Here is a 12,835-nt window from a genome sequence, read left to right on the forward strand (position 1 = left end):
TATACTCTGTCACCTCCTTCTGTGGTACTCTGATTCTTTCTATGCTTTCTCCTTGGCGCTGTTTTATTTTCTCCTTGGCGCTAATGTTTTATTTCATACTCATGTTCTTTGGATTCTTCTTATGCTCCTTGTGTAATCGCTCAAATCTATCTTATGTTTCTCCTCTTTCACGTCATCTTTGCCTATATGTAATGCCTTTGCTCCACCTTCCTACTGTGCCACTTCTCTCTGAGCCCTGCTTGCGCTGTTTTAATTCTCTTTCAAATCATATGGCCTTTGGACCTCTTCTGAGCTCCTTCATAATTTTTCCAATCTAACATTTTACCACCATTGGAATAAATACTGATGTTACAGAAATGTATATTAAAATCAGTGAGCGATTGCAAAACTAAACTTTATTTTAAAACATAAAAAATCCATTTTTTGAAAAATGTGAAAAGTATATAGGGCATAACTTCAGTGGCTATTGTCCAAAATTGGAAATTTAAATTTTGGGGGGCAAAATTTAAGGAATCTGTTTTGGAAAATGGCAGTAAGCCACTAAAAACCATACATGACAAAAGCCCACTAGGGCATGGAAAAACAGCATGAAGGAAAGCTTTAAAAACAGCCCCAAGTGCTCTTTGTATTATACTAATGCTCTAGAAATTGATTTGTCCAAGTTAATTTTCTTCATATCCTTCATATCCATATTCTTCAAAAGGTGTCAGTATACGCATCAACAACTGACCTTCAAGCTTAGCCTCACAGAGTTTGAAATGGATAAATTATAAAGCCTCTGAGAACAGGGGGTCAAATTCTGCTCTCTGTTGCACCAGTATAAATCAGAGTAAGTTCACTGACTTCAGACTCTAGATTTACAATATTGTGCAGAAAGTGGAATTTTGAGCAGCGTTTATGAGAAAACAGGCAAGATAATCAAAATTCTAGTGACTGGTGGTATGCTGAAATGACTAAAAATGTAGCAATTTCAAAATCAGTCTGAGCCCTAGTACAAGTACATTGCAATACCTATTTTATCAAACATCTGTTTCCATTTGGGTGCCTCAGGAGAATTTGGATTCTTCTCCAACAGCTCTGTCACTTTGTCCTTCAGCTCCTGTACCTTATTTTCACTTTGCTTCAATTCTGTTTCAAATAACTACAAAGAAGTAAAACAATAAATTTAAGTAAGCAGAAAACTAAAAATATTGCACAGATCTTTTTAATTCCAAAATATGATTATGACAAACACAAAAATCCTCATAATTATATCTAGGACTTACACAGTGCTTTTCAAATCTCAAAGAACTTTACAAAGGTTGGTCATGTATACAGTGACAGGCCATTTTATTAAAAACAAGCAGTGGACTGCTGTATAATCCCTAATATTAACAACAGTGGCAGAGGACCCTGGAATGAGGAGAACTCATATAAACTAGGTCCTCAAATCCCCATAGAACATAAGAACGGCCATACTGTGTCAGACCAGAGGTCCATCTAGCCCAATAACCTGTCTTCCAAAGCCAGGTACCCCAGAGGGAATGTACAGAACAGGTAATCACCAAGTGATCTATCCTCTGTTGCCCATTCTCAGTTTCTGGCAAACAGAGGCTAGGGACACCATCCCTCTCCATCCTGGTTAACAGCCATTGATGGACCTATCCTCCATTAACTTATCTAGTTCTTTTCTGAATCCTGTTATAGTCTTGGCCTTCACAACGTCCTCTGGCAAGGAGTTCCAGAGGTTGACTCTGTGTTGTGTGAAAAAATACTTCCTTTTGTTTGTTTTAAACCTGCTGCCTATTAATTTCATTTGGTGACCCCTAGTTCTTGTATTATGAGGAGGAGTAAATAACACTTCCTTATTTACTTTCTCCACACCAGCCATGATTTTATAGACCTCTTTCACATCCCCCCTTAGTCGTCTCTTTTCCAAGCTGAAAAGTCCCAGTCTTATTAATCTCTCCTCATGTGGCAAACTTCCTAGGCTGAACAAGTCCTGCTCCCCCCACTGAGACTGAAATCCCCACAGGAGCTCCTATACATGACAAAAGCCCCAAGAGGGGAAAAGGGTTCTAGTATAAATATTCTATAATAGCCAAAACGTTGTATTATAGTGCAAAATGTTGTTTACCTAAATGCACTAAAAGAAACATTTCAAAAGAAGGAATCTATATTAATGTGAGTTGGGTATGACAATCAGGGTCCAGACACACCCAGGGGAGAAGGCAGGCAGTGACAGAACCCATTACTGATCAGTGTGATCCCCAAACTGTGTCTAAAACTACAAGTAACCAGAGTTAAAATTGTGCATTCAGCTTTATCTTTCCTATTTCCTGACTTTTGAGTGCTTAACTCAACATTAGAATGATTTTTACATTAAATTTCCACCCATTTTTAAAGAAAGAAAAAGACAAAAGAAAAGTCCCTGATTCTATTCCTACCAGGCAAAGTCAAAGTCAAAGGCAAGGACAAGCTGAGGTCTCTCTGTCTTTAGTAAACTCTGTAATTAGGGCCCACTTCAAAGCACAGTGAAGCCAATGGCAAGACTCCATCCAGGCTAAGTACTCATTTATTTACGTGTGCACACACACACTACTTTAAGTACATATGAGTTAAGGAGGCCCCAGTGCTTGTTATTTCTGAAGGTTCAGTTTCAGAAACAAATGAGCACATCTTTTCAAAGCTTGGTTTCATTTTTAGGGCTGAATACCAGTCTAATCTGAGGAAATTCTGGTCACCAGATGTAAAGTTATGAACATTTAATGCTGACCAACTAATTCTGAAAAAGTATACAAATTGGGTCAAATTTTGTTTTCGTTCACTGCAACCTCAGTAAAATACTGGATGTTCACAGTCACAGGTGAGGGCAGGATTTTTCCTTTTGGTAGCTGTACCCAGAGGCAGAGTGCATTTTCCTTTAAATGTGCACCCATACACAATACGTGTGCTCTTACCCTACCTATCATTGTTAGAGAGGAGATGGGGAACTTCTGTCCCCAGTGATGAGGAGGGCTGGGAGCCTAGTGCTGCTTTAGCAATTCTCTTAAAATAATTTTAATGGGGGGGGGGATCTTGAATGGCCATATAAATTAACAAGTATGACACGACGGCTGCGAGGAAACCGCTGCCTACATGTAGAGTAAGTCTCTGCAGCACCACAGTGTGAAAGATCTGTGGAGCTGTAGTGGACTAGCAGTTGCAGAAATGGCTTTCTGTTAGATAGAGCCCTTCAAGTCTTATGTGCAAGCAAATAAACTCAAAATCGAAGGGATGTTGCATGATCAGTACACCCTCATCTATTTAAATTTGTATTCAAAATTATTCTGACATGAACAATTGCTCTTCTTTTATTTTAGCTATATATTTTGCCAGATTTGCTCTGCCCTTGTTTGGCATATTTATGGGACTTAAAAAAAAATCTCTATATATTGTGCTAATATGGGGCTGTATTGTGGCATCAATTATTCAGAAGAACTCCCCCACTAATTTCAACAGGGAATTCTGTTTAAAATTTCACATGGTCCTTAATTGACAGTTTGCTTCATATACACAGAGTACCTTATGTTCTTCTACTTGTGCTCTAACAGCTTCACTATCAGTAGGAGCTGCTTCCCAGCTTGCAGCAGTCTTATCCATTTTTTGCAGCCACTGCATCACTGAGTTTGATTCTTCTTGAACATTTTGCATCTTCGAAAGCATGCTTTCCAGTTCTGAAACCTTTTCCTTCAGTAAAGCTCCCAAATCTTCGTAACTGTGACTTACATCTGACATAGCCTGTTGAACAGCTGTCAGTTCTGCGGGAGGAAGTGGGGGAAATATATGTTAAAAAATATAGGCCTTTTGAAGGACTTCTGTACAGGACTTCAGAAATATCTGAAGTTACAATATCTAAGCCATGGAAAAAAAATCTATGTAATACACTGAGACAGTTGAATATGTTATGACCACTTGTAGTTTAAACTAGGGCTGTCAAGCAATTAAAAAATTAATCACGATTAATCCTGCTGTTAAACAATAGAATACCATTTATTTAAATATTTTTGGATGTTTTCTACATTTTCAAATATATTGATTTTAATTACAACACAGAATACAAAATGTACAGTGTTCACTTTATCTTACTTTTTGATTACAAATATTTGCACTGTAAAAAATAAAAGAAATAGCATTTTTCAATTCACCTAATACAAGTACTGTAGTGCAATCTCTTTATCATGAAAGTTGAACTTACAAATGCAGAATTATGTACAAAAATAACTGCATTCAAAAATAAAACAATGGAAAACTTTAAAGTCTATGAGTCCACTCAGTCCTACTTCTTGTTCAGCCAATCACTCAGACAAACAAGTTTGTTTACAATTGCAGGAGATAATGCTGCCTGCTTCTTGTTTATAATGTCACCTAAAAGTGAGAACAGGTGTTCGTGTAGCACTGTTGTAGACAGCATCACAAGATATTTATGTGCCAGATGTGCTAAAGATCATATGTCCTTTCATGCTTCAACCACCATTCCAGAGGACATGCGTCCATGCTGATGACAGGTTTTGCTTGATAACAATCCAAAGCAGTGCGGACCGACGCATGTTCATTTTCTTCATCTGAGTCAGATGCCACCAGCAGAAGGTTGATTTTCTTTTTTGGTGGTTTTTTGGTCTTTTTTGTAGTTTCCACAGAAACTGGTTTGGGCTCTGTTGCTCTTTTAAGACTTCTAAAAGCATGCTCTGCACCTCGTCCCTCTCAGATTTTGGAAGGCACTTCAGATTCTTAAACTTTGGGTCGAGTGCTGCAGCTATCTTTAGAAATCTTACATTGGTACCTTCTTTGTGTTTTGTCCAATCTGCTGTGAAAGTGTTCTTAAAATGAACATGTGCTGGGTCATCATCTGAGACTGCTATAACATGTAATATATGGCAGGATGTGGGTAAAACAGAGCAGGAGACATACAGTTCTCCCCCAAGGAATTCAGTCACAAATTTAACTGATGCATTATTTTTTTAACAAGCGTCATCAACATGGAAGCATGGAATGGTGCTCTGGAATGGTGGCCGAAGCATGAAGGGGCATATGAAAGTTTAGCGTATCTGGCACGTAAATACCTTGCAATGCCGGCTACAAAATTGTCACGCGAATGCCTGTTCTCATTTTCAGATGACAATGTAAATAAGAAGCAGGCAGCATTTAGCAATTGTAAACTAACTTGTTTGTCTGAGTGATTGTCTGAAAAAGAAGTAGGACTGAGTGGACTCGTAGTCTCTAAAGTTTTCCATTGTTTTATTTTTGAATGCAGTTATTTTTGTACCTTTTTGTACATAATTCTGCATTTGTAAATGCAGAATTATTTTATCATTTTTACAGTGCAAATATTTGTAATAAAAAATATGTGAGCACTGTACACTTTGTATTCTGTGTTATAATTGAAATCAATACATTTGAAAATGTAGAAAAACATCCACAAATATTTAGTAAATTTCAATTGGTAGTCTATTGTTTAACAGTGCAATGAAAACTTCAATTAATCGCGATTAATTTTTTTAATTGTGATTAATTTTTTTTAGTTAATCGCGTAAGTTAACTGCGATTAATCAACAGCCCTAGTTTAAACTTAACATGGCAACACTACTTATGAATAAGGCTACAAATTTGTCATGGACATTTTTAGTAAAAATCACAAACAGGTCATGGGCAATTAACAAAAATTCATGGAAGCCATGACCTGTTTTTACTAAAAATGCCCATGACAAAAAGGGGAGGGAGGAAGGTCCTGCATCCTGCCCTGTTGTGGCTGGGAGCTGCGGCCCCTCCCCTATGGCTGGGAGCTGGGAGGGACCCCGGCCTGTGGCGGCTGGGGAGTTGCAGGGGATCCCCCGCAACCCGGGGACTGGGGAGCTCTGGGGGATTCCCCCCAGGTGGGGGAGTTGCGGGGGTTCCCCTGCTGCTTGCAGCAGCTGGGGAGCTATGGAGGATCTCCCCTGAGGGGACTGAGGAACTGCAGGGGATCTCCCACTGCCAGTGGGGACTGAGGAGCTCTGGGAGATTCCCCTGCCCGCAGGAACTGCGGATCTGCGGGGGATTCCCCTGCTGGTGCTGGCTGAGGAGCTGCCGGGGATCCCCCACCGCCCACGGTATCTGGGGAGCTGTGGGGGACCCCTGCCACTGCGGGCGGCAGGGGTCCCCTGCAGCTCCAGGCTACCACGGGAGCTGGGGGTACCCTGCAACTCCCAGCCGCTGCGGGCTGAAGTCACGGACCTCCATGACCAAATCGTAACCTTACTTATGAGTGACCTCATTTTAGTACATATTCTATAAGAGCTTCTGAAATGGCAAATTTTATCTTAATGTTTCAAACTATAAAGTTGTACATATGTTTGGACGTAGTTCGATTATCAATAAAATATCCTTAACATTATAGTGATTACATTTCATTTTTGAAAAAGTAAAATATTTAGTAGCTAAATTAAGGAGTATTGTAATATTGTAAATATTTAGGGCCAAATTCTGGTTTGAAACTCACAAATACTTGAACATCATAAATGTAGCAGAGAAAATGCCTCCAGAAAGCATTTGCTCCCTAATTCTGATCATACACAAGTATAAGTGCTGACTTTTATTTTTCCTGGTAGGTGCTCCACCTCTGCTCTGTCCAAGGCCCCGCTCCCACTCCGCCCTTTCCCCTGAGGACCTGCCCTTGCTCTGCCTCTTCCCGCCTCCTCCCCCAAGGCCCTGCCTTCGCTCCGCCTCTTCCCATCCCGGCTGCACCCCCTCCCCCAAAGTCCTGCCACCCACCCACCGCTCTTCACCCTCCTCCAAGCATCTCCCGTCAGCTGCCAAACAGCTGTGGTGGGTGTGTGTTGAGCACCCACTATTTTTTCCGTGGGTGCACCAAGACTCAAGCACCCACGGAGTCGACACCTATGTACGTAAGAACCGCTGTGGAAGTGTTGTGTTACTGAGAGAGCTGAGTAGACGGTAGTTTGGTAAGAGTGGACACTGTAGACCTAAAACGGAGTACGGATCTATCCAGGCTTACATACAAAGTGAATATATAACTCTTGTATGCAGAATCGAAATAAAATAGTTTGTTCTGGAGATGGGGTACATCACACACGCGGTACAAGTAGATGCTGGAAGGGTGGGTGGGTGGATGTACTTGTTAAGCAATTTTTGAAACCTCCATTTATGCATGGACACACTTGTATGATTCTTCTGAACACTGCAGCTTATGTTAAATAGGTATGTTATATATATTTACACCACTTTTCTGGAGCTATGCATATTGTGCAATGGGAAGTGAGAATCTGGCCCTCCATCTTTAATGAAATATTAAAAATAGTTATTGATAATACGGTTTCGCAAAAAAAAAATCTGCTTTCTCATTATAGTTCTGGTTTAAATTATTTACATTTATGGATTACATTGTAATTTTTTCTTATTGAAGAACCCTAATCTTCCAGAGTGGTCCACGCCAATGACTAAACACATTAGTGCACAATCACATGTCTTTGTCACATATGAGAATCTTATTTAGTAATTATTCACCTTTATTTGTCAGGAAACCTTGAGTTCCTGAAGTTGCTCCTTCACCATTTAATACTATTCCACCTACAGATGAGAGAGAGAAAATTAGCAATGCAGTGCTCACAGGAGCTGCAATTTCAGTTCTCCAACCTCTGTGAATATTTGAGGCCTTCTCACACCAAAATCACAATTCTTTACAAAATAACAGTTTCAGATATGAAATGCAGCTCTCTTTATCATATTAAAACAACATGGAATGCCACACAGACATATCACACTTGGGATATGTATCTTTGATTTAGTTTGTTCCATACCTATTACATTGATCTGCGCCACCTTTTCCTGTGGATTGTGCACTATAAGCACAATTGAACCCTACACATCATCCCATTGAAATCAGAGACTACTTCTTAGGGCCAGATTCTGATACCTTTACTCACACTGAGTCCAGGTTGTCTACTGGCAACTTCTATTGATTTCAGTGTGACAAGTCACTCAGAACCAGGCTCTCAGTAAGATACTACTCATCTTGATCAGGTGTTGTGCAAATGACCCCACAATCAGGGCCAGATTATGGAGCCTTTACTCCCACTGATGAGCAGCTACTCGCACAGGTAGTCCTACTGATTTCAGTGGGATTATCTCTGTAAACTGTTCAAAGAGGTTTGGGAACCACCTTGGGCCTCTGGAAAGCAGGAAAACCACAAAACAGAAATGAGGAGGGGAAGGAGAGTCACCTCCAGTATTTACTACATGTATACGGAGTACTCCCAGATGACCAATTAATGGAGCAGAATTAATGGTTGCCTTGGAGAAGGCTGTGCATTCATCCCTGACCACCAGCTGGAAAGTGAGTACCACAACAGTGGCAGCTGTGGGATGGTTAGAGAAAATAAATCAGGGAGGAAAACCGGTTGCCCCTATAACACAATGATGGGATCTGTCTATGCTTTGTTGCCTGGAGAATTTTCACTAGTACAAACAGAATATCAGATATCTGCATTCTTCATACAGAAAACCATATTCATCAGGAAAAACAATGAGTTGATAAAACTGTATACTGATTACAAGTGAACATCATTTTCACATTTTTTTTGTAACAACAGGGCTTCAACTTTTATCTGGATTGCAAGAACTGCAGATATTTAATGACTGCACCTCTGCCCATTATGGGCTCAACTCTGTTCCCAGTGTCAAAGCTCCCGTTGATTCGAGGGGAGCAGAAACAGGCCATATATGTGCACTCTCCAAAATAAAACATACAACAAAATAAGTATTGACCACCTTAAGAAAGAAGTTTTCTATCCCTGTACTCCCCTCCTGCCACACAATCCCAGAGAATATGCAGCGTTGCTCATCAAGGGGCTCTTGCATTTACAGTTATTTATAAGTAATCTGCAACACTGCACTTGCCTGGTGAGAGCAGAGGAATACACTGGCTGTTAATTGCTGTCCCGTGTATTTATTTGGATGTATGGGCAAAGAGAAGAAAAAGGTCTCCCATCCCAGGATCTAGGTACCCTTCACAGTTTATTGAAAAACCAAACCAGGATAAAACCCGAAGCAACTACCGCCATTTTCAGCAAAGGAGAAGAAAAAATGCCCCACTCTTGCCATACATTGCCCCACAAGCAATACACCTTTCCCCACTAGCCGCTCTAAGAAGATATGTTTTGAAGGTTGACAAGTCAGAGCCTCTTTCGACCATATCCAGAAGCAAGTTCAGAAAGTCAGGGGCCCTGACTGAGAATGCCTTTCTTGCCGTTATGTCACCCTATGTATATTCTGCCCAAATTGTTTAAATTCCGGTTAACAATATTTACCCGTGTCTGTAAAACAAACCAACATTTAAGCACTGACATGCTACTGTGATGGGTAGTACTTCAAACTCTGAAATACAGAGATTTACTCTCTTTAAAATTAGATTACGAAGAAAAGCTGAAGCTGCAACCTGGCAGGATAGGTTGGTTCAGGAGAATGTTAATACGATAAGGAGTCCTTTCTCCTCCATATTGTTGGTTCAGCTCCAACTCATGTTGATGTTTATTGAAAACTGCTGTTATCTAGTTGCTGTTAAGTGCTCTACTACATGTGAAATGAGCGTGCTCATCTCAGTTCATCTTTTAAACGGACAAGTGTTCTCACCACCACAAAGGCCACGATCCTGCAAACTCTCAAGCACATGCCTAACTTTACATATATGAGCAATCTCACTGATGTCAACAGTACTCATGGAGCAAAGGTATGCATGTGCCTAAGTGTCTGCAGCATTAGAGTCTAAATTAGCACTGCTTGGCAGACTCAGAGGCGATATCAAGCACTGTCATAAATATAAACGGAAGGGTAAACACCTTTAAATCCCGCCTGGCCAGAGGAAAAACCCTTTCACCTGTAAAGGGTTAAGAAGCTAAGATAACCTCGCTGGCACCTGACCAGAATGACCAATGAGGAGACAAGATACTTTCAAAGCTGGAGGGGGGAAACAAAGGGTCCTCTCTGTCTCTGTGATGTTTTTGCTGGGACCATAGCAGGAATGCAGGTCAGAACTCCTGTAAAGAGTTAGTAAGCAATCTAGTTAGATATGCATTAGATTCTGTTTTGTTTAAATGGCTGATAAAATAAGTTGTGCTGAATGGAATGTATATTCCTGTTTTTGTGTCTTTTTGTAACTTAAGGTTTTGCCTAGAGGGATTCGCTATGTTTTGAATCTGATTACCCTGTAAGGTATTTACCATCCTGATTTTACAGAGGTGATTCTTTTACTTTTTCTTTAATTAAAATTCTTCTTTTAAGAACCTGATTGTTTTTTTCATTGTTCTTAAGATCCAAGGGTTTGGGTCTGTGTTCACCTATGCAAATTGGTGAGGATTTTTATCAAGCCTTCCCAGGAAAGGGGGTGTAGGGTTTGGGGGGATAATTTGGGGGGGAGACGTTTCCAAGTGGGCACTTCCCCTGTTCTTTGTGTAACACTTTGGTGGTGGCAGCTTTTAGCATAACCTGGTAAGAATAAGCGTAGGGGGTCTTTCATGCAGGTCCCCACATCTGTACCCTAGAGTTCAGAGAGGGGAAGGAACCTTGACAAGCACTGAATGGGCATGCAGACTAAACCACCCTTTTACCTCCAGAAGTGTCCCACTAATAAGACACAGGCTTATTGGTGGGATGAAGAAGCTTGCACTTCCACTGCTCATTTTGTGCCTGTTCTGTGAATACACCAAGGACTTTAGGGCCTGATTCTCATTTACACTAAGGCCCCTTTACATCAATCTGGGAGTGTAAAGGAGTCGAAGTAAATGTAAACTGCCAGAACCTTAGTGTAAATGACAGTCAAGCCAAATAGCGCTCCGGACAATCAATGTATCCATGTGGGAGACTGATTTTACAAAAGCATGAAGTTTACTAAGCAAACCCAGTGATGTCACATTTATTCAAAAAGCAAGAAATTTTATTTTTAAATTGAACATTTACAATAAATGGGGTTAGCTGATCATACAAATGCATACCTGCTTTTGAAGCTGCCCTGCATTTGGCAGGGGAAATCACAGCACTGATTAGGTTACATAATGATGTTCCTTTGCTCTTCATTTTCTGAATTTCAGGTGCTTTTAAAGTCCATTCCTCTTCTAATTTCTGAGTAACCAAAATGTAATATTTCAGTTTGTTCATTACATTTTTAAAAGGAAAAAAATAATGTGAAATACTTAGCATGGAGAAAAGGATGCACAAGGTCTTTAGGGAAGATACTGGGCTCTTGGCCTGTGTCACGCATCATAAAACCCAAAGAATGGTATTACCGGCAGTGTCAGACTGCATGCTCTATTATCCTGACGGCTATGTATTTTAGAATATGGCAGGCTCCTCACTCTAGCAGAGTAAAAGGGGGAAAGTGGCATATAAGGCACCTCAAAATCTACGGGGGAGTGGGTATCAGCATGGAAAATACTAACACCTGATGCCTGCCAATTAAAAGAATATTCCCCCCCAAAACATATATATATAAATGACACTGCACAATATTAGAAACAAATTGAAAATCTTGTCTTTTAACTTCATGCTGTCATGTTATTAACAGCTGCCAAAATTCCATTAGCAATAGTATCCCTTCTTATATACAGTCTCTCACCCTAATATCTTCCAATGGTTTCTTTAAATCCTCTGTATTTAAAGATGGTTGCACAGCTGGAATCCTATCTGTTGTCTCGTTCATCCATTTCTTTAAAGATTCTACAAGGAGTTTGAAAGTACCCATTTGTTCCTGACAAGATGATACATCCTCTTCTCTAGACAATTAAAGACAGCAAGAGAACTTGAGTGCAGAAAAACATTAATCATTCTGAAATTATATCAACAGAACTAAGTAATTTTTGACCCAATCCTTCTGCCATTGAAGACAATGAGAGCTAAGTGATTGACTTCAATGAGTATGGAAGAGGCCCATGAATTTATAGTATAATTCAAAACTACTCTTATAACTGTAAAATTTTGTTAACGTTAACTGCCTCAGCTAGGCAGATAATTAACAGTGGAGCTGAAAACCTCAGTGATCCAATTTGAGATGATGAGAGTTTGGGAAGCAAAACTTATGAGGGCTCCATTATATCCTCTTGTGTTGGAACTTATTAAATATACTTTGTAACTTACATACATTATAGCTAAACATTAGTTAATCCTGAAGTGATATTTCAGTTGTGCTGTTAAAGTATACATAATCCTATGCAATAAAAGCAAGGATAGTGTGAGACCCAATGCTTTGAAGATCACAATTTCATGCTGTGCTGTTGCAAGAAAACTCAACAGTGGAAGGAGGGATGCGGAAAAGGGAGATATACATAAAATAAACAGAAAAAGTGTCACTGACAGCAGCAATACAGAGAGATTAAACAAGGAGAGAGAGTAGTGAGCAAATAAGAATTTTGCTCTAAGAAGGAAACTTGTGATAGTACATATCCCAGCAGTTTGATACCACTGTGAAATAACAACCAGAGAACTGAGTGAGTGATGTCTAGATCATCAGAAAGTCTGGGATTCTGAAAAATCACTATATAACAATGTTTAAAAATCTGTTTCTTGGGAAGGCTTAGCTATCTTTCTATAGTGGCTATAGTGTACAATATCTAAGCATGATTTTCATACCCAATAAATTTGTTAAGTCTCTAAGGTGCCACAAGTACTCCTTTTCTATTTGCGAATACAGACTAACACCGCTGCTACTCTGAAACATACCCAATTGTAATTGATCATTGTGATCAATTGTGATCAATCAATTATGATCAATCGTGATCACTGTCATTGTGATCAATTACATGCGCACACAGAGGAGACACTATCCCATCGT

The 12,835-nt window shown here is 39.9% G+C and overlaps 1 protein-coding gene across 14 annotated transcripts in view; it reads right to left on the bottom strand.

The window, feature by feature from the left end:
* DST (dystonin) overlaps positions 1-12,835 on the bottom strand; it is a 462,719-nt gene that overhangs the window by 108,825 nt on the left and 341,059 nt on the right. For all 14 annotated transcript variants that reach the window (XM_043542402.1, XM_043542401.1, XM_037894239.2 and 11 more), the window contains 5 exons: positions 11,624-11,780; positions 11,004-11,130; positions 7,522-7,584; positions 3,544-3,779; positions 1,012-1,141 (listed from right to left, as the gene is read on the bottom strand). In XM_043542402.1, the coding sequence (XP_043398337.1) occupies positions 1,012-1,141; positions 3,544-3,779; positions 7,522-7,584; positions 11,004-11,130; positions 11,624-11,780 (713 nt within the window). The remainder of the gene's footprint in view (positions 1-1,011; positions 1,142-3,543; positions 3,780-7,521; positions 7,585-11,003; positions 11,131-11,623; positions 11,781-12,835) is intronic.

Source organism: Chelonia mydas, chromosome 3 (assembly GCF_015237465.2).
Source record: "Chelonia mydas isolate rCheMyd1 chromosome 3, rCheMyd1.pri.v2, whole genome shotgun sequence".
Classification (NCBI taxonomy): domain Eukaryota; kingdom Metazoa; phylum Chordata; order Testudines; family Cheloniidae; genus Chelonia; species Chelonia mydas.